This window comes from Miscanthus floridulus, chromosome 2 (assembly GCF_019320115.1).
Source record: "Miscanthus floridulus cultivar M001 chromosome 2, ASM1932011v1, whole genome shotgun sequence".
NCBI lineage: Eukaryota > Viridiplantae > Streptophyta > Magnoliopsida > Poales > Poaceae > Miscanthus > Miscanthus floridulus.
Window position 1 is genome coordinate 93,696,468 of NC_089581.1, and position 22,222 is coordinate 93,718,689.

The following is a 22,222-nucleotide window of genomic DNA, read 5'->3' on the forward strand; positions in this document are numbered from 1 at the left end:
GTTCCGAAGACAAGGAGACGGGCGGCTGGATCAGCACGCGCGTCTACAAGCAAGTAGCAAAGGCTAAACTTGATCTAAACAAAACCCAAGTGTTCCTGGTGGCGGCTAAGGGGTATATGACGTGTGGAGGACGACCACAAGAGAGTTTGGGTCGTGCTCCAACCCTAGGACGCGTCCCTACTGGACTCTAAATGATACAAGCCCATTGGGCTAACTTAAGGTGGCGCAGCACCCTGGACAGAATAGATCTCTCGGTGATTTTTGGACTGTTGACGCCGCTTCTGAGCAGGTATGAGTACGAGGTCAGATCCGTATGAAAGTAGACTTTATTAGCTTTCCAACAAGTCCAGAATCACCCAATCCGACTCCGTATGTAACCATGGCGACCGTCGCAAGTCGAAGGTGTGCTGCAGTCCGAATCCAGCCTACGCGAGTCCTTTTCCCTTTCGGTCTTCTCCTTGATTCCTAATCAAAACAAGAGTGCACGTGTCTCCAAGATCTAAACAGGATGGACAAGAGCTCAAGAAGGAACTCACTTGATGATTAACTTTTCGAGCACGAGCACGAGTAATAGGACCAGCAGGTGTCGGTGTGGACGGCGTGGATGTATGATCGGTGTTGATGTCCTCATCACATGTTTCTATGGAATGCATGTTTATCTGGTTGTCTAGGCTCTAGGGAGGCAGTCATCACAGAACATGAATAAAAAATTAGAAATACTCAATCTTTGTTGTTCAAACTGTGAAGTTATTGATGTCAAATCGGCCAATATTGAAATGATGTTGACTATCCCAGACTGACATCCATACATCGGACAATATAAAAATGATGTTGACTATCCCACACTGACATCCATACGAAGACTGGTGTTATATTTGTAGCTGGAGAAGTTTTTCTGAATTTGAGTGAATACGTTAGTTTGCCCCAGGAAGTGCCAAAGTGGTATGTGGCTTAACCTGGCTTAACCTGTATAACTGCTGTCATTCTGGAAGGAGATAATTGCTATCTCTTTTGTTGTATTTATACCAGGGAATATGTCACTTTATTCTTTTGGAAGGACAGTTATTTTTGCCTTTCAACAGAACTATACAGTAACATAGCATGAAATTCAACTGCTCTGTATTTTCTGAACTGCAGCTGCGCATGATTCATCTTGCCTGTGTACTGCAAAACAAAGAAATGGAATTAGTGGTCTTCAAGACCATAGGATCTTTTAAATTAGGTGCAACTACAAAACAGTTTTGAGAAGCAATAACTGGCCAAAAGTAAAGTGAAAACAGTACATCCAATTGAAATAAATACCTCTTACGATCCATTCAATTTCTAAGAAACCATTGCCCTCCTTATAGACATGCGCAAAAGACCCCTTTTTTCCCTCTTTAGCTGTAAGTTGCATATAATCATGCTACTGGAACATGCATCTACTTATTCTCATTCAAAGGGCAACTATAATTGATAACCATTGGTCAGGGACAGGCAGCCTCGACCTGCAGGGGGTAAGATAGCCCCAAGTGGCACCGTTGCCCATGTGAGAACGACCATGACCGGAGCTGGACCTTAGACTTGTGCTTTGGTGTCAGACAGACAAGGAGATTTTTTTAACCCCAGCCTGAAATTCACTCCCAGGGGGAGTTGAACCGAGGACCTGAGTAGTGCTACTAGAGCCACCTAACCAACTCAGCTAGAGCCCTTTTGCTTTTCTAGTATCAGTGAGAAATGAAAAAAGTATTGTTTAGAGGCATATAGGTTACAATATGTGGCTTCAGAAAGTTTTCAGGTTATTTATATCATGGAGCAAATTTTGTAAGCTGGGCCAGGCCTCGCAAAACCTGGCCATTATTAGAAGGGAAAACGGTGTTTTTTTGCCCCTGTCTAGAAGTTCAATTGTAATTTTACCCTTATTTTTTTTAACTTTGTGATTTTACCCCTATTATTTTGAAACGAAGGAGCAGTTTGCCCCTGGTTTGGATGCCGGTTATTTAGAGGTTGATTAAACGATTTAAAAAAAATAAAATACATAAAATCAGATGCGAAATGACTGAAATGCCCTTATCACAGTTATCCCATCTGGTCTGTGTCCACCGCTGCCTATTGGGCAGGGCGCGCGACATCGATGGGGGAGTCATGGCCGGCGGGCTCGCGGCGGTGGGTGCGGCGGCCGCGATGGGGGCGCGGCTGGGCGGGTGCTGCGGCCGTGCGAGCTAGGGGCGCGGTGCGCGCAGCTGGGCGGGCGCGGCAAGGCAGGCGCTGCGGTGGGTGCGGCGGCCGCGTCGGGGGCGCGGCTAGGCGGGAGCTGCGGCCGTGCGAGCTCACGGCGCGGTGGGTGCCGCTGGGTGGGCGTCGCGGCATGGTCGGCGGGTGCGCATGCGCGCAGCTGGGCAGGCGCGGCAAGGCTGGCACTGCGGTGGGTGCGGCGGCCGCGTCTGGGGCGGTGCGGCCGTGCGAGCTTGCCCACAGCGGGTGCCGCTGGGTGGGCGTCGCGGTATGGCCGGTGGGCGCGCTGCGTTGGGCGGGGTGCGCAGGCGTGTGGTTGTGCCCATATAAAACGGTGGACGTTCGCCAAGGTCTACCTCGCGCGGCCGGTCGCCGGCGGCGAGGCCGTCGCGGTGAAGGTGCTCGACAAGGCCGAGGTCATGGGCACGGCGGGCATGGCGCCGCGCGTGCTTCGGGAGGTGACGGCCATGCGCCTGCTGCGCCACCCTAACGTGCTCCGTCTCCACGAGGTGCCCGCCACGCGAGCCAAGATCTACCTCGTCATGTAGCTCACGACGGGCGGGGACCTGCTGTCCAGGCTCGCCGTGCTCCCGCGGCGCCGCCTCCCGGAGCACACCGCGCGCCGCATCTTTGTGCAGCTTGTCGCCACGCTCTCCTACTGCCACGCGCGCGGCGTCACGCGCCGCGACGTCAAGCCTCAGAACGACGTCCTCGACGACGATGGCAACCTCAAGGTCTCCAACTTCGCCCTCTCCACGCTCCCGGACTTGCTCTGCAACGACGGCCGCCTCCACACGGCCTGCGGCACCCTAGCCTACGCGCCTGCGAACGACATTGGCAAGTAGCACAGGCTGCAGGCAAGGTGTTCGCCGGAATGCAACAATGGACTTGACTTGCTGATTTCGTTTGTTATTTTGCTCCTAACTTTTTTGGTATCACAGTCAGGACAGGACTACTATAGACACCCAACATATGATTTGTGAATAATTTTTTCAATATTAAATTTGAATTGACCAAATATAATAACCATTTTTTTTCAAAATACAGTATATGTGTCTTATTCCATGTAAGGGGTAAAATCACAAATAGCCCTAAAAACCAGGGGCAAAATCACAAGGGCATATTTGTCCTTTGGTACAAAAGTTAACACCATTAGTGGAGGATGACGGAATAGGGGCAAAGTGGTGTTTCGTTTTGAATAAGCAGGGGCAAATTCACAAAGTTAAAAAACACAGGGGTAAAATCATAATATCGATATAAAATAGGGGTATGGATGCAATAGCCCCTTATTAGAATATTATATTGCTTTGAAAACAGGGCAATACCTGGCTGGCATGGTATGCATGTTTCATCTATAATGTTCTACTATCAATGTAACATGACTGCATGACATGCATTGAAGACTAAAAGAAGCAGCAGCATTCCTGGAAATGGAATAGACTCATGATGCAAAAAAAATGTTATTTTGTTTTATGGCTAACTGTCATATTGCTTGGTTTACAATACCTTTTGGTTTTGTTGGGAGCATGATTATTAATGCGGTATGGCAAGGCGTGCTGACCCACCCCCTTTCAGATGCCTAGGCGAATAAGGTGTGGTGAGGCGATGCCATACACATACCCTCACGTACAATAGAGAAGAACAAACGTACATTGATACATAGCAGTGTTATTAAGGCGTTGCTTAGGCGTCGCCTAAGCGACGCTTAAGCGTCGGGGCGCTCCAGGCTCGCCTCAGGGGTAAGGCAGCGCCTTATCGCCTTATGCGCATGCTGACGCGCCTTATCGCCGCGCATGCTGACGCACCCTCAATTCCGCCTTCTCTCGATTTTGATGCTGGCCTGCTCGATTCCGCCATCTTCTCGTCGATTCTGTTGTTGGCCTGCTCGATTCTGCCATCTCCCGCTCGATCTGGAAGGGGACGGCGGCGGCTGTAGAGCTGAGCGCTGAGCAGCAAGGGAGGGGAAGCAGAGGGGCGGAGGGAAGCAGAGCAGCGCATCCGGAGAGGGGCGAGCGAAGCAGAGCAGCGCGCATCTGGAGAGGGGTGAGCGAAGCAGAGCAGCGCGCATCTGGAGAGGGGCGAGTGAAGCAGAGGGGAGAACGAGAGAGAGAGAGATGGCAGCGACGGTGCTTGAGCGAGATCGGGAGATTTGGGAATGAGAGAGAGAGAGAGAGGGGAGCAACCACGCCAGGAGGGGGAGGGGCACATGGGCTGCCTGGTGGGTTGGGCCAGTCCATTTGTTACTCCTTTCTTTTTTCTTCATCAACTATTGCTCTAAGCTGATGCTTTAAGTTTTGCTTAAATTCTTAAGGCGTCGCCTGGCCTCACGCTTTAGTCGCCTAAGCGTAAGGCGGTAGTCCGTCGCCACGCCTCGCCTTACCGCCTTAATAACCATGATACATAGCTTTCTCCTGCCAATTCTAGAGCCCATGCACAAACAGTCACCACCCACTAGCCTCATGCCCAATGCAACTATCCAAGCACAAGCAGCATACCACATCACAGGAGTATATCCAAGTCCAAGATCCAAGCAAGCATGAGAAATATAGTTCAGACTTCTGAACAGAGGAAGGGAGCGGAAGAGCAGAGGAGGGGTGAAGCTGAGGTACCTGTGAGCCTATATGAAGGGTGCTGGGCTGCTGGCAGGAAAGTGAGCAGAGGAAAGAGACGCTTAGCCCATGTAGAAATGGAAGCAGGCATGAATTGATGGGGCAGAGGTCGGAGGCGTGCATCGGCAAGCAGAGGTTGGATGTCAGAGGCATGAGTTGACAAAGTGGAGGTCAGAGGTGAAATCAGTGGAGCCTGCAGAGCATAATCTTAGTACTTATAATTAAGTCACATTATACAAAGTTACAACCGACGACAAAATAGCTGAGCATAAAAAATTCTCTAAAGAAAGCAACATAAAATCTCGATTGACAACAAAATATTACTCAAATAGCTACTTCTAGTACGCATGCTATGTAGATTTTATAGGTTGACAGTCAGAAAGGCAAAAAGATAGAAGAATCAACAAGACGCAGAGCAACAGAAGCAAAGAAAACAGGCTAACGGAGTAACGGCTGAGCGGTGGGAGCACTACTGTATATACGATTGCTGTGTGCGGGGCATGGCCGGTCACTGCTACTGCTAGCGGTGACTCGCAAACGCAGAGCGCAGGGATATGCAGTGGAGTAGCAGAGGCTTGTGGGCTTCAGAAAATCACAGAGGGGGGGGGGGGGGGGGGGGGGGGGGGGGGGGGGGGGGGGGCATGGACCATTATAGCCCCCACGTAGCTCCACCAGTGGTGGAGCAGCAGCAGGATCTGCGAATCCGTGGAGCAGAAGGGGCGGGAGCAGCCGTGGATCGGCAGGCGGAGGTTGGATGTTAGAGGCATAAGTTGACAGAGCGGAGGTCGGAAGCGAAATCAGTGGAGGCTGTGGAGCAGCTGCAGCAGCTGTGAATCATAGAACGGAAGGGGCCGGAGCAGCTGGATGGAGGTGGGCAGGCGCTCTTCCCCTCTCTTCTCTCTTTCCCTCCACCTCTCTCAATTGGTGAGTTGCTATGGGGCACATTCTCATGGGGAGGTATAGGCGCACAATTTCCCCCTGTGCGTGAAGCTCCCCTGCGAGTGCATTGCGTCGCGCATCCCTGTGTGTGCCTTTTCACACATGTGGCATCTGTAGATGTCTTGGTGACAAATTTCCATGTGAGGCTACACCATACGCACGCATGGAGGTTGTGGCAGATATGGTGCTTCGATTGGAAAAGCAGCCAGATGACTAGGTGACGCCTAGGCGGGCATTTAGCTGTCATTGACCTTTTTTGTTTCCTGAACATTTGTACTGCTTGGTTTTATTTTCATTAAAATTTCAGTAGGGGCTTACACCCCTCCTGTTCCATCAAAAAAACATTTAGCTGCCATTTACTAGTCATCTATTTGTTTCTTTGCCGACTGTTAGTGATATGGCATTCTTCTATTTCTTTCTTTCAGACTGTTAGTGATATGGCATTCTTTGTTATTACAGGAGCTTAAGGTGAGAGTCGACTGCAAATCGAAAACCACTGGGGCAAAGACATGCAGCTTCGAGGGACATACTGACCGCACTGGCACCTACAACATCCTTGTTGCTGATGAGCATGAGCATGAGCTCTGCGAGTCGGTCCTCGTGAGCAGCCCGGACAAGGGGTGTGCCAATGTTGTGGCTGGTCGTGAGAGGGCCCCTGTCTTCCTTACCAGCAACAATGGGATTGCATCCAACATTCGTTTGGCAAATGCTCTGGGGTTCCAGAAGGACGCTGCCCTTCCTAGATGCGCATGGATCCTCAAGATGTACCAGGATGAGGATGACCGTGTGTAATTACGCCTGAGTTTACATGTACTTGGCGAGTTACATATTTATGTGGTGTCTGAAATGTTCTAGAACCTCTATATCTATTACTAAGAGCAATGATATTGTCGCTTCTTAAGTCATATATCTTGGCACTAAAGTGTGGGCATGACTGCATGTTTACTGCAGATGTTATGAGCTAATAAATATATCTGGCTAATGTGATGCAGTTAAAAATACTGGTATGGCTGGGGTTATGACTGTCTAAAGTTTTGATGATCCTTGAGAACACACGATACTATTGCAGGCGCTTTTAGCTATACAATTTTTTTTTCATTCGTAATATGATAATACAACATATAGTTGTACTAGTACAAGTTAGATTATAGGATGTACAATTCATATAAAAGACAGTCAAAGCTACAACAGAAAAATACTTAGAAGAACAGTAAAACTATTATGGTCTGTTTGGATTCATTCATTTTGGTTGAATTGCAATCTACTATATGGATTTGGCTATTTGGTTTGGAATTTGATATTCTATTCAAAGTTTAGATACTGGCTTGTGTCAAATTTGCAAGGTGAGAAACAGAAACAGCTTCTGTCAACCCCCACACTATTCTGCTCAGCACCTGCACACGCATCTGCAGCAGCACACAAATACCTCCCCATATGGATACGCAAACACGCAGGATTTGTACCAGGTTGTGACATTTAGAATGGGTTTTATTTGTAAAGATCCAAATGGGGCCTTATGATTATCTTAAATAAGACAACAATAATTCAGTGCTTTGTTTTTTTCTCTTCTTCTCAGAACTCAATAAATGCTTGTTAAACAGCATTCTAACACCTAAAATCTGAAAGTATGCAAGTACTTAGAACTACAAGTTTAGAACCCTAACAGTAACAGGCTAACAATCTAAAATGCTAAACAAATAACTGATACACGATGTATATGGATCGAGGGACTGTGAGATCACGAGGACGGCACAATCCGTGACTTTCTGCTTTCTAGGCGAACTGTTGTGTTTTTGTTCTTGGGCTTTCAATTGTTGGCTTATGCATACATCGGCACATAGGGACATGTTTAGTTGGAGCCATGGTAAAATTGTCTGACCCAGATAATTTCACCGAACCATAGGTAATCAAAATCGGACACCCCAGATTGTTGATAGGGCAGACAACTGTCTCCAGGTCTCAACTAAACAACAGCATGTTCATTTGGCTGTGGCTTGTCGTAAACGATCGTAAATTTCCAGCCAGAACAGTATTTTTCTCTCACAAGAACTAGCCAGCAGTATTTCTTCACGAACCAGCAACGATACGAACCAGCCAACCGAACAGGCTGCAGATCCATGGGGCCCTCGACGGCATGGACCCTAGACGGTCGCTTGCCAGAGCCATCCTTGGCTATGGTGGTGGAATGCTTTCTGAGGAGCAAACATAGTTTTGTATGCTTCATAGCTCATTTTCATTGGTTGTACACCTCACAAATATTAAGAAACCAAATATGTTCTAAGTCAAAGTTTCTAAGTTTGACTAATTTTATGGAAAAGAATAATAATATCAGCATCATTTGTTCAACTTACTCCCCCAACTATTTCAGTTAATAAGCTCTCCTTTTTGTTTTCCTCTGGACAAGCTATGTTTTAATTTCAAGTTTTGTGAAATGGTATAGAAAATCATGGTTTGTGTTAAAAATATATTAAGAAAGTTTTACTATTATGTTTCATAGAATTTAGTATCTGCAGTGTTAATATATCGCTAACTTATCAAAACAATGATACGATGTTCAATATCAGCTTATAAAAGTAGTGATTAAAACCCAACTTTATAAACGAAGAAGCCAAAATAATAAATTTAGTTAAGTCCTAAATACTAGGACCAACTGAAATAGTTGGGAGAGTAAATCAAATCAACCATTAGTTTTTAAGGCAATAATTCAGACTTTTTTCCAAAAAAAAAAAATCATGGAGAGCTATGGCCTATGGAGCTCGACAGCCCCTAACAAGCGCTCTATTGGTGACCTTTACTGCACATCTGCAATTACAAGCTAGCCAGTTTAGCCACGTAAGATGTCAATCTTAATACCTCTACAGACTGTCGTAACCCCTAGATTGTCTGACGCCGTATCCTTACGCCCTCCTGTCCCCTTCCAGCATTTCTTAATAACTCTTATCATCTCATTTCTTTAACCACCCTTTTGCCCTTTATTAACGGAACGCTGAAAAAGCGCTGCCTCCATGGCATCACTGGACCTGTCACCAGGCTGCTGCGGCTGAAGCGCTGATGCAGACCCATTCGTTTCGTAGGCTGCATGATTGGGCCCTAATTCTTTTTTGCATCCGGGGTCCGGGCTGCTTGGTGACCACTAATCAGTCATGCATTTGTTAAAGCCCGCCCTGATGAACCCAGGCCACAAGCTTGCTTTACAAAGTTATCTACTTTGTGGCTTCCTGTTTTGTTTTTAGACCCAGAGATTAACAAGGTTATCACCACTCATATAATGTTTCTGAAATGCTTGGGCAGATGACAGGTTGTGGAGACGGACCAACTAACAGTTTTGGAAGTAGTAGACAACAATAGATTTGCCAATGGTTTCTTTTCGGTGTTCTTGGATTAGCTGCAAGGATCTAATTGAAACTGCTGACGCCTGTGGACAGGTTTTGGGGCAAGTTGAAGTTGTTACTGCCTTTTGACTAGATTTAACCTTTTTTTTCTGAGAAAGATTCATGCATATTGATTTATAAAGTATTATATTATGATGGTTGTTAATCTCTTTGCTCTTGCACAATTCTTGACTTTTTATTGTTTTAGAATTCAGGTTGCATTTATTGTATTCCTCCGTTTCCAAATCATAGTTTGCTTTCTATGTTCTGAGTCAAACTTCTAACTTTGAAACAATTTCTCTATGAAAATATATTGTATGAAGAACCTAATGAACCAAATTTGATGTTATAGATGTTGCTGGATTTTTCTACAAATTCCGTCAAAGCTAAATGTGTTTGACTTAGAACAAAGAAAAAAGTAAAGGTACAATTTAGAATGAGGGGTGTAGTACATATTTTTTTCGCTAAGAAAAGATAATAGTTCAACTTCTTAAATATTTGAAGTATCTTTCAATTCTTGAAAAGGTCTTTTCTGTTCTTTTCGCTGTTCCATGTATATATAAAACTGAGACGTGCATAGTCCTCCCATCTCCCATGTTGTTTTCCATTTGCCCACGTCTTGGAGAACGACAGCACATAATCTTTTGTATGTGTTTAACCACAAGTATTTTGTACTCCCTCTGTTCCTAAAAAAATCAATTTCTAGGCCAAAATTTTATCTGTAAAAGAATCGATTTCTGGAGATGAACGGTCCACCGATCCACATTAATCCCTTTTGTAGTTTGGGTTGCATTTAACACAATCTCCCCCGCCTGCGTTGCTACTGGATACTCCAAACGACACTACTTAATTAGGCTTCTACGAAGGTTCAACAGTTTAATGAGAGATAACATGGTCTTTTATTTTGTTTGCTAATCTGTCCTAAAATTGCTAGGAATTTATTCTTTTATGAACAAAGGGAGTGCTATATAGGTGTACATCCCAATATATGCACTACATTTGTAGACAGTCTATATTTTCCTTTTTATTTAAATAGTTATTAGAAAATCCTATCTCAAGCTGTTCTCCTTTTTTGTGTATTGATACCCTGTTTTTTTCACAAAGCAAACGATCCTAAACAACAAAACACGTACATTTGTACTTAAAAAAAAATAAAAAAGGAAAGAATAACCGATAACACAACAAAGGTACAGAAAGAAAAGGTTGTTTGAACTGTATCACTTTTCTGCATTCTTGGCTGAGATTGAAAGTTGAAGCAATGAACTGTTGGCCTGCATTATTCGTTGTGGTTACACAACGCCACAACGGATCCTGCATGCCATGTCGAGTCAACCAGAAATCGTTGTGAAGAGCGGCCTTCTGTGCATCAAATCCAAATGCATTGGCGGCGCTGCGTCACCATCACATCATCATCATTGTAGAAGTACTCCTAGATCAGAGCCCTAGGCCCTCAGCCCCAGCCATAAGGATGACAACGGGGATGTACCCGTCGGGTATCGTCGGAACGTTCTCTTCTCTGCTACGGAGAATTCAACTCGTCCCCATCTCCGTCCCCGTTAACTGTCTTGGGTATAGATTCTTGCCCATTCCCGTACCCGTTGGGCATCAGTCGGGTAACAGATACCCGATGAGTACTGCATACCCGATAAACAAGGACACTTGGGGTCGTAGCTTTGCAATCGGAGACGTTTCTTCTTCACCCGGGTATAAGTGTCGGAGTCTCGGAGATACCGAGGAGAAGGAGCGAGGTTGCGAGAAGGACGAGCAAAGGTGGCAGAGAGACCGAACTGAGGAAGCGAGGGGCACGAGCGCTCGTGAGGCAGGCGTGCTTGTGCTGCTGGCAGAGATGGTGAGGAAAAATTGAACTAGGGTTCCTAAAACACACAAACTATATATATGATTGTTCAGATTTGGGCGAAAATACCTATGTTGAGCTTCTTTGGGCGTAATACTCGCATGGCAGCTCAAATAGTCGGGTTCCCCAACGGGTAACGGGAACGGGTAAACAGGGAATGTTCCCGTACCCGCTATACCCGTCGGAGATAGATTCTTGTCCATTTAGATGCCCGTAGGTAAAAATATGATACCATCTTCATCCCCTAATAAATCAAATACCCATCGGGTATCGAGTATCGGGGCTCCGTTACTATCTTTACCCAGCCCCCAGCCCCCAGCCCCAGACCGTGATGCCTCTTCATCAGCGGCCAATTTCTTGTAATAATTCCTCTACATTGTTGTACTAGCTTGGAAGCAACGAGTTCCAGATCAGAATTAATCGTGTATTACCTTTGAGCCCATAACTGGTTAATGTTGTTGCAAAATCTTCTTAGTTTCTGTTAAGGCCGGTTCTTTGGATCCTTGGAATTTAATTTAATTTAATAATTATAATTTAGGCATAAATTAATTAAACTAATATGGTTATATATAATAATATATTTGTATATACTATTGTTAACCATGCAATAGAGATGCTTATATGTTGAATTTCTAAGCGAGTTGAAGAACATGCTATGTTGCAGAGTAGAAACATAGCATATTAATTTCCATCCCTCGTCCTATAAATTTAAGATAGGCTTATATGTGACCTTAGAAAGTTAGATAATGTTAGCCAAATAGTCTAATCCATTAACTAGATTCCATTTCTTAAAAAATAAGAAGATTCAAACGGTCCCTAAAAGTTTTTTATATATTAGAAAATTATTGTAAATTCCGATACTAGTCTGCTGACCTTCATGCATGGTCAATGCAGGATTGCACCTTGGAGCCTGCAATCACCAGCTTCCAAGTGCCCCTCATGTCACACAAGCTCCTATCATATGGGACCTTTTGCCACGTAGCACAGTAGACCACTTGGCAGTAGCGAGTGCCGCTGCTGCCTCCCTGCCTACAAAAACTCCCAAGCCATTGCAGCATATTCATTCCGCATTAAAGATATGAAGGCACGCCGAATCGGCGGCCTTCTAGGATGTCCACGTCACTTCTTTTTATTTGGTGCGTTAGATTGAAATTCCACGACTCAGATGAACCACGTTACAGCCAGCCTTCGTCCATGTGTTCCGATGGCTTTGTCGGCACGCATGCGAGTACGTATGTTGGGGCCTAGGAAAGCGTGGGTGGTCGGCACCGTCCATTCAATGAATTCTCGGCATGCATTCAATGAACTGGAGCATGCGTACTATTTGGCGGACTTCACACTTATCCTCTACTCCCTCCCTCACTCTCAGCAGCGGCGCAGGAGCTCTGGCGCGGCCAGGCAGTTCCGGCGCAGCGGCCACCGGCACAGGAGGACCCCAGCGCGAGCGAGGCCTCGCTCACGCTGCCGGCGTGCGCCCTCGCCTAGGGCGGGGCCCCACGCGGAGGTGGCGCGGCGGCGCGGGGGGAGCGCGCAGCGGGCGTGGCGGCGTAGCGCCGCTGTTCGAGCGGGGCTCCCACGCAGAGGCGGAGGCGGCGTTGCTGCTGTGGCGCGCGGCGAGCAGCTGTTCTAGGCGCTAGCGGCCGCGGGCGGGCGGGTCTTCTCCGCGCACCAGGACGGCCGCGTCCGCGTCTGGCGCGTCTCCCGCCGCTCCCGCTCCGAGAACGCCTTCAAGCTCGTCGCCGCGCTGCCCACCACCAGGGACTACCTAGGCCGGGTGTTCCGCCAGCCCAGCTACATGCAGACGACGGCGCGGTGCAGCCACCGGCGCCTCTGGATCGAGCGCGCCGACAACATCTCCTGCCTCGCCGTCGCCGCCACCGTGCACAACGCCGCATCCTCCTCCGACTGAGATCACTGCGCGTGCCGCCGGCGCCATGGCCGCGCCACCACCGTCGCCAGCCAAAATCCACTAGCAGCGCGTCGCGTCGCGGGTGCACCTGCGGCCGATCTAGGTTCGTGCGCGCTACCACTTCCCTCGCTTTCTGCTCCCGCCGATGTGATCTTGTAGCTCCAGATTGCATCTCCCTCTCCTCGTTCTTTCGGCTCGGGCAGAATGCTTCTTTCCTTGCTCGCAGGCTGCGGTTTATGCTCAAGAGTGCGATCTTTACGCTCGGAATAGCTTCGTTGCAGGAGGCAGGGATTTCTTCTCGCCCTTTTCCTTGCCCGACGCTGTGGAATACGGGCCTAGATTTGCTCGTGAGTGAGAGGGGTAATAGAGTGACGGAGGCGCACGGGGAGAAGATGGCTGCGGAAATGGTGAAGGCGGCGACGAGCGACAAGCTCAAGGAGATGGATTGGGCAAAGAACATCGAAATCTGCGAGCTCGTGGCGTAGGATCCTTGGTATGCTTGCCATTCCCCCCTTTCGGTTCCCTTTCTCCCCCTGTTTTTTCCCCTTTCGGAACCATTGGTTACCGAGTAGCATTGGAACTTTGCTGGTGGGCGTGTGGATCCGGTTGCCAAGGGCCATACGCGCACGGAAACGTACGCAAAGGTATCCCTGAGTCTGATCCGCCCCCTTCAATTTTAATCTGTTTCGATCTACTGGTTCCATGGATCTCTCATCCTTCAATTTTGGTTTCGTTTTGCTTTGATCTACTGATTCCATGAATCCATGCTCTTTTTAGCCGTAGATCCTTTGTCCTCTAGTCCTGAGAGTTAGCAGCCGGGGTTGATTAGACAAAAGAAGCAGACCGCCGATGCCCCTTGGAGGTGCTGATGGCTGATGCAGAACCGCTGCCCTCCCCTACGACAACCTCGTCTCCGTGCCCTACCCTGCCCTGTGAGGAGCTGATGGCCATGTGCGTGACCTGTAACGAGCCAACGACAACGGATTACTACCTCATGTTTGTTTTGTTGTTGCCTATCAATGGTAAGTTAGAACTCTTTAACAACATCTTTTCACCATCTGTTCATCGTTTTTTTATGTATTTGCACATCAGTAAGGAGCTCAATTGGGTTGCAGAACACTCTTTGAAGTTGATGGGACCAAGGACGAAACAATCAAGCTTGAATCCTCCTCAGTAAGCTTGCTGCATGCAGTGCAGGTTTATGGAATAGGTTTTTTACAGAAAAAATTCTAGAATGCCATTAGATTTTACAGAAAAGTTTATGATTAAAGAAGTATCAGAAGGAACTGACTGAGATTAGTAGATTCCCATTGAATAGTCTATTATTTTGGTGCTAAAGTTTTTAAATCTGGAACCTGAGTGCATTATTCATGTCTCAGATCAATTCCATTGTTTAGCTATGTTTGTGCAGTGGCCATTCGAGATTACCTTACTATGCATTGCTTTAATAGCTTGTGTGACTTCTTCAGCATGGTGGTTCCATCTTATGGTAGAATCAGCTCAGCGTGTAGTAGTATTTTTTATATCACCATCTATATTGTTTCTTGCACAATTTACCTTTTTTTTGTTACAAACAGAACATCATTCGTCTGTTAGATGATTGTTTTGTAATGCTGACTGACTGATAGCTGTAAAATAAAAGACTAAATGCAACTTGTCTTGTTAAAAGGTAACATCATGCTGGGCTTTTTGCAGCAAAAAGGTACTTGGCGGATGGTGATTCATTTCTTGCTAGGCACCACATGGAATTTTCTGGCAGCATGATTAGAAAAGGAGTAAAACAATGCTTGCATGTTGCAGCTTAGATATTGTACTCTCTTATTATTGTCGTTTCTTTTGAGTGTACGGTGAATTGATCTGGAAGCGCTACCAGTTTTTCGTTGCCAGTTGGCTATGATTTTTTTTTGCATATAAGTGGTGGTTCATCGGTTGCCATTTGGAAAGGGTGTTTTTTGTTTACTTGAATGATGTGTTAATTTTCTGTTCCCTGTTACTGTCACCAGGAATGCCTCGAGTACATCCGCGCCCACGACGACGCGAGTACCTATGTTCATGTTCTGTTCACCGATTGCAGGGCGCTGATTCACCGATCGCAAAGCCAGGAGCACAAAGTGAGGTGCCTTGCTGTTTCGAGATGGTGACTGATTCTACACCTACTGGTTTCGTTTCGTTTGAGCGCAAAGTTCTTCCCCGCCGAGGCCTCTCTGATAGCATTCCCTACCCTGACATCCATGCGTGGTTGGCATCTAGTGCACCCCTCTGCCAATTCCAGGTAAGAGACCACTGTATACTGATTTACTGATACTGAGTAATATGTTTGTGTTGTAATGGTTATAAAATTGCTTTCAGGTTATAAATTTTTCTGATTATCTGGTTCCTTTTCATTAGTAGGTATTTTCCTCAGGTTTTATAGAAGATGAGGAACAAGAAGCTCTTCAAGTTGACTTTGCAAATAAATATTTGGGAGGAGGTGCCCTTTCCAGGGGTTGTGTGCAGGTACCTTTCTTTTGATTGGCAGATTTTTAGTTTACCCAATCTTAGATTTCGTAGCAACTACTTTGGTTAGGGTCTGTGTGATCATGTGATGATGTTCATTTTCAGCAGTTTTCAGATGAATTTGTGCATCAGCACAGTACGAATTGCAATTTATCCACCATTTCCTATTTGTGCTTAAAAAAGTCCTTCGCGTTCTGCTGTGAATTGAAAACTTTTCAAATAGATTACATATGTTACAATGCTCTCTTGTGGTTTTGTGTAACCACTCTGTGTTTTCCTCTATGGTACAGGAAGAGATCCGCTTCATGATAAACCCCGAATTGATTGTGGGTATGCTATTCATGGCTTCTATGGAAGATAATGAGGCTATAGAAATTTTTGGTGCACAACGGTTCTCACAGTATATGGGGTTAGTGAAAACCCTATCCACCTTTTGCTTAATTTAGTTCATAGATTCGATGAAGTGACTGATATGATCCTTGTATGATTTCCCTTGTGTGATACTATGAATTCAGTACCTATTTCTCCTTGCAGTTATGGTTCCTCCTTCCACTTTGTCGATGACTATTTAGATACCGAACCCTTTGATTCAATGGGGAGACGGAGAACTAGGATAGCGGCAATTGATGCTTTGGATTGTCCAGCTAGGTTACACTATGAATCTGGTTGTCTCCTAAGGTAATAAGTTACTTTTTTTGAATGTCACAGTTGTCAGTGATGATATCCTTTGTAAGCAGATAATATTTATGGTTCCACTGTTTCTAACTATCCTTTGTTCAGGGAAGTGAACAAGGCTTTCTTGTGGATTTTTTGTTCAATCAAAAACCAGCTTTATGTGAAGCTTTTCCAGGTTGTTTAACTAATCACTCCATTGAGTTTCACTCAACAGCGCTTTCCTTTTATTTTTGCAGCCAATATGGCCTTAGTCAACATTGCAACTTTTAGTTTCTTTCTTGTGTTCTGCCAATGATGTAACTAAATGCAGATAAAAAAATGGCACTCTGGTGCTGTAATCTCAAGAAATGCCCAAACATTAAGCCTGTATATGCATAGCATCAGAGGTATGATAGATGTGTCATATATTTGCTGATTATGTTTTCCATTTTTAAATACTGTTCAGGATTCACACAACAAGGGTGACTTTCCAAGTATCAATTCCAATGAGTACATAGGAGTTTCAACAGGAAATTGGGGTTGTGGTGCTTTTGGTGGAAACCCTGGAATCAAGAGCATGATTCAGTGGATTGCTGCATGACAGGTACAAGATACATGTGTTTCCATTTAGATGCAGGTGGCTGATTGATGCATAGGGATCAAATAAATCTGTATGCCTTTTTTTTTGGGGGGTGAAATCTGTATTTTCTTAATCATATAGGCTCTCCGCCCTTTTGTTAATTACTACACCTTTGAGGATGCACTTTGGAAAGATTAGAGGTGTACTATACATCCCTTCCACATTTTTTTTCTTACGCCACATGATTAGAAAGTTAAACTCTTGCTGTACAACTTCTAAAGTTGGTGTACCCTTTATAGAGAGTGAGGATCCTCGTTCGGTACAGTTTAGTGGAGCCTCTCCTAGAGATAACTACTAATTGGGCCTGATACATTTTTAGAAATGCAGAACAAGTAGCTTGTACGATGCACAACAAAATTTATTTTGAATCAATTACCACGAGCCTCACTAATTTTTATTGATAAAAGAAGAGTTACAAAGTTTGCTCCCTCCGGTGATGAGGAGGATCCTTGCAGGGGCGCCGTGGATTGATCCTCTTCGAGCTCCGGCCTTCATCCTCCACCCCATCGATGGTGTCAGCGGCCCTCACGCTGCCGGTGGCGTCTCTGCGTCTACGTGCCGTGGTTGGTGGCCGCACTGATGGGCGGATCCCCCGGCTTCCCCCGCAGGAGGCCGGACGCATCGGCGGCAGGTGGCCAGCGCTCCGAAGCTGCTCCTCCTCTTCTGCGATGGCATGCCCAGGCCCGTGCGCTCGGCGTTCCCTGGTGGCGTGGTCTCCTCTGGCGGCGGTGTCATCGAATCGCGTTCTCAACCAGGACGGCATGGCTCCCCGGCGACCGGTAGTGGCCCTGCATGGCTGCACCACAACAGCGATGGCGGTGTCGTCCTGGTTCTCCCCCGGTAGCAAGATCCGGCGTCCTGGGTCTCTGGTGGCCAACGGAGGAGCAGATTCTGTCTTTTCTTTTTGCGAATAGCATCTCCCATCATGGATCTGAAGAGCATCGGCTCTCTCTCTTTCTCTGTCTCTCTCTCAACTGCTACTGATGTGCTTGATTTCAGAAATTTTGTTTTCACGATGAATCTAATTGTTTTTTGTGCAAATGTGATGAATCTGATTGTTTTTTGTGCAAATGGCGGGGGAGGAGGAGAGGAAGCGGGTGCTGGTGACCAACCCTTGAGCTAACTATGATTATGGATGTTGTTGCAAGATTGATCCTTTTCCTCAGTATGTTGTACTCACTGGTTACTTTCCTTACATGTTCAGGGTTCAATTACATTCCATGATGTCATTGACAATGCCCACGATGGTGGAGTGGCTCAAATAAGGTTAGAAGGAGTGTACATATGGCCTTTTAGACAACTCCGCATGGTAGCAAACAGGTAACTGCCTTATTTTCTCTTTGTAACTGAAGGTCTGTTTGAATTTCATTCTCCCGTGGAAAGTTTCTTGTTAAATATAAATATTTTAGACGCCCTCCTTTTGTTGTATGACCTAGTGAAACTTTATTTTGTCCTTTTTACTTTTTAGTGGCGCAGATGGTGAACCACTTCAGGAAGAGGATTACTTTTTGTCAAATCCATACCATTTGGTAAGCTCACAAATTTAGCTTGTTTTGTTTTTGATGAGTAGTACATATGGATATTATTTCATAATGTATCATTCAAAATTCTGTTTTTGCTTCCTGAGTTTTCACAAGCTTCTTGGTATCCATCATACCTTTGTCTAAGTTGTCTTCAAATCAAATGTGCATTTATCTAGTACCCAGAAGATCTCTTATAATTAATGAGCATGTTTATGAAATATACTTTTACTTGGTTGATTTGTAACAGCTGCGGATTTTCTCCTCTCAAGTGTTCCAAGAATCTTCTGAAGAGAAGAGCCAAAGGAAGAATTGTAAGATTCAAATTGTACACTCAAATACTATATATCGCCTCCTGCAATTTTTGATGTGTGTTATTTCCACCTTATCAGCTCTCACATATGACATGGAGAAACATTGCAACACAGAAATAGCTGCTAAGGTTGTTCGTGTGTCATCTAACCCAAATGGTATGTAATTCCTTTATTCCACAATCAATTTGTTGTGTTTCATCATAATTTACATGTGGCAATACTAAACTGTTAGTTGGTAATTTCCTCATATTCAGTTACAGCTGAAACAGTATGTGCTTTTGTAAAAACTTTTTGTTTAGCTAGATGGAGAACACGAGAAGTACCGTTTGGAGGGTTTGGTGGAGAGTCCAGCTGTCCATGATGATGGGGAATGCTTCTCTCCTATCTTATTGAATGCAACTTCTTTGAATGTTGAAGTTTATTACAACAAAGCAGTTAGCTACACATTGATGGTCACTTTTGTATCCTCTGTGCCTGTTTTTTATGTTGGTTTTATCTTTATTGGTCTGTCCAGTCTGTGAATTCCTTAACTAGGGTATGGTAGATCTCTTTCCTTCAAGTTTTGCTGCTGATTAGACAAATGGAGCATAGCAACACTCAATCCGTAAGCGCTTCTTTTCCCTTTGTGAAACATTTAGTAAAACAAAACCACTTGCATTACATGGCTTCCAAGCTCATTTGCTTGGGTTGCTTATGTATTGCTTACAGGGAGCTGCTAAGGTTTCTATTTTAATGATTGGCCAACAAGTTATCATGGATGCATATCTCTGTCTACTTCACCTGACTGCTGGGATATTGGTTGGTGAGTACTGTGACTTGCATAATTTGTTTGTGCTCTGTTCTCTGACTTGTAACATCTGCTAATAAACTAAAACATGACCAAGTAGGATTTCAGTTTTTTTTGTTCAAGAATTTGTGCCTTTGTGGTCTATATTTGGTTATATTTTCTTCAATGTTCAGTTCCCTTCTGGTCAGTCACTCAATGCATTATTCTAAAAACCTGGTCAAAGTTAGAGAAATTTGGCATAGGACAAAGCTAAAGTGAACTATATTGGGACATGGAGGGAGTATTGGCCTGCTTAACTTTTATTACCACTTCTGCATTGTGATTATAATTTACTCGAATAACACTCTTATGTGTTTAACTTTCTACAGAGTCAATCTTTAACGCCTTCGCAACGGCTGCATTCTTCAAATTTGTTGTATTTTCTATTTTTGAAATGAGGTACCTTCTCGCCATATGGAAAGCAAGTAGTCCTTTAAACAGTGGAGAAGGTTGGGAGATAATGAGGCGAGAGCTGTCTGTACTTTACAGCCGCTTTTGTAAGTAGTAACTATGCTCATTTGGTTTCTTTTCACTAAGAATCACGCCGATTGGAATGAATCCTAATCAACATAGTTTGCATACAGAGTGGTGGCATGCTTCTTGCCATACATTTGTTTCTATTAGAACTTACATGTGCAATCAATCTGACCTTTCCCCTGTTAGCTGGTTCTTGTCTACAGCATACCTTTGTTGCACCCTTACCTGCTGCATGTAAATCACATTTACCCATGTTTTAGTTGGTAGGTGAAGTACTTGGTGCTTGCTATAAATGGAAACCTGGATATTCTGTTAGAGCTTTTAGAGTGTTCATTTCCTTTGTTAACTTGATACAAGATATCTTACCCCCTCCCCACCAAGGGAAAAAACACTTGAAAGAACTTATAGTAGTATGTCATTATTTCAAGAGATGTGAGCTTGTTTGCATCTTCCACATACGGTACAAATTTTTACTTTTTTCTTATCCAACTTTAAGGTATTCTTTAATTTGCTTTGTGCTATGCAGATGTCATTCTTTTGGGAGGAATCCTTCTAATGTATGAGCTGCACAATTTCTTACGCCCACTTCTTCTCCTGATGTACTCCTTTTGGGTACCTCAAATTATGACAAGTGTCATCAGGGACACAAGAAAACCTCTGCACCCGCAATATATTTTAGGCATGACAGTTACCCGCCTTGCTATTCCATTGTACATGCTTCTGCTTCAGCACTATCTTGGTTCTCGCTGCTTTATTCCTCGCCAGGTATTAACTATATAAGGTTTACCATCGCGCATGCATTGTGTTCTGCTGTATCATAGATGCATTTTAGTTGCCATTCATGCAGCTAATCTGTTCCTTCGAAGGCTGTTTAGGTTGCCACTGCTGTATCGAGCTGTTCCTTATATTGATGTTTATAGTGTATTTTATTAGTATCAGTTTTTAGAAGTAATCTATTGTGTCAGTTTTTAGAAGTAAACTGTTCCATGATGACATTCCGAGAGTCTGAAACCTATACTTCTCTACCATGACCAAATTTATTTTGCTTTTTTTCTAAGTCAAACTTCTCTACCGCTACAAATAGTTATGCATGCATAGGTTCATGCAGCGGGCAAGGTGATTGATGGCAGCGGGTGACCCTGGTCTGGTCTACCACGCCACAGCACACCATGCATGCACCTGCAATTGGTCGGTGCAGAGGCGGACCAGACCATGCACCTCGGGGCGACGCGCGCGGGACTCCAGAGCACGCGTCGTGCACAGGCGCGGGAGGCTGTCCGTGCTGGATCGGTTCTGGATCGTACCCGTAGAAAATCGAGTGCTCACCGCTCGAGAAACACTCGAGTACGGTATAGTTTTACCGAAAAAAGGTAAAAAAAGATGTGGGTATCAGGGTGTGGTATAGATAGACAACAGAGCAAAGCAAAGGGAGCCATGCCTGAACAGAGGTCACTGGCATCCTCATGGTTCAGATAATTCTGAAAAGATGTTGCGATCTCACTTCATACAAAGGTTGGCGCATATTGTGGACAAGGAAGGGAAGGAAAGAAGAACACCTAGGAAAAGTTAGTCTTGGATAGTAGGGAGTGCTTAGAAAAGCCTGAGTGGATGTCAAGTCCCAAGCACTGTGCCCAGCTCGACCACACTACGCACGTCGGGTCACTGTCACCATGTTCCCTGCGGACGCCATCGGTGTCGGGCCCGTTAGCACCTTGTCCTCTCATGGCCACGACATCATGCCGCACTCGCCGTCCTCGTGCACTGTGCGCTTCTACTTTTCCCGTCCTCCGGTCCACTTTTGACACTCGCCCTCGTCCCCGTACCGGACCCTCCTCCCTTCTTTCTTCTTTTGGGGACAAGGCCGCCTGCACGCCTCCCTCATCGAGCGAACCCTCTCTCCTCTCCTTTATCCCCCCTCCGCTCGCTTGCGTAGGAAGCACGCCATGGCCGACTGTATCCCCACAATGTGAACCAGCAGTGTATCCCATCCATGCCATCTCCACTTTCGGTGCGCTGCGCCCTATCTACGTTCGCCACTATAAGATGCCCTTGGTCCTTCCTCTTCTCCTTCATCCTCATCCCTCTCGAATCTGAAGCAGAGCTAAGAGATCCAGTCGTCATTGTGGAACTAGGTTCGTCTGACAGAGGTGATGGTGTAATCTGAGAAGAAAGGATCTGGTTTTCAAAGAAGTTCAAGTCTACCGTTGGTTAGTTTGGTCTTAGGGTTAACGATGTTTTACTTCTCAGTCTCCTGTTTCTGGATCTGTTGGTCATACGCCATGTTTTGGATAATCATTATCTTGTTGTTTCTCCATTGCCCTCGTCTATCCCAACTTCTGGACTAAGCCTTGGTTATACTAGGTTGCTCTTAACCATGTAACTTTAAATCCCGGTGTAA

General features: G+C 45.4%; 1 protein-coding gene and 1 pseudogene across 2 annotated transcripts; both read left to right on the forward strand.

The window, feature by feature from the left end:
- Positions 1-13,840: 13,840 nt before the first annotated feature.
- LOC136536788 (poly(ADP-ribose) glycohydrolase 1-like) lies at positions 13,841-18,172 on the forward strand (annotated as a pseudogene).
- Positions 18,173-18,980: 808 nt separating this feature from the next.
- Positions 18,981-21,454, forward strand: LOC136526755 (transmembrane E3 ubiquitin-protein ligase FLY2-like). 2 transcript variants are annotated; one of them, XM_066519341.1, is made up of 4 exons: positions 18,981-19,125; positions 19,230-19,323; positions 19,677-19,844; positions 20,351-21,454. In XM_066519341.1, the coding sequence occupies exons 1-4, from the start codon at positions 19,102-19,104 to the stop codon at positions 20,602-20,604; spliced, it is 540 nt and encodes a 179-aa protein (XP_066375438.1). In that variant the 5' UTR covers positions 18,981-19,101; the 3' UTR covers positions 20,605-21,454. The 2 variants fall into 2 exon arrangements, with proteins under 2 accessions (XP_066375438.1, XP_066375448.1); XM_066519351.1 differs by having other exon boundaries at positions 19,677-19,746; positions 20,351-20,482.
- Positions 21,455-22,222: the final 768 nt, after the last annotated feature.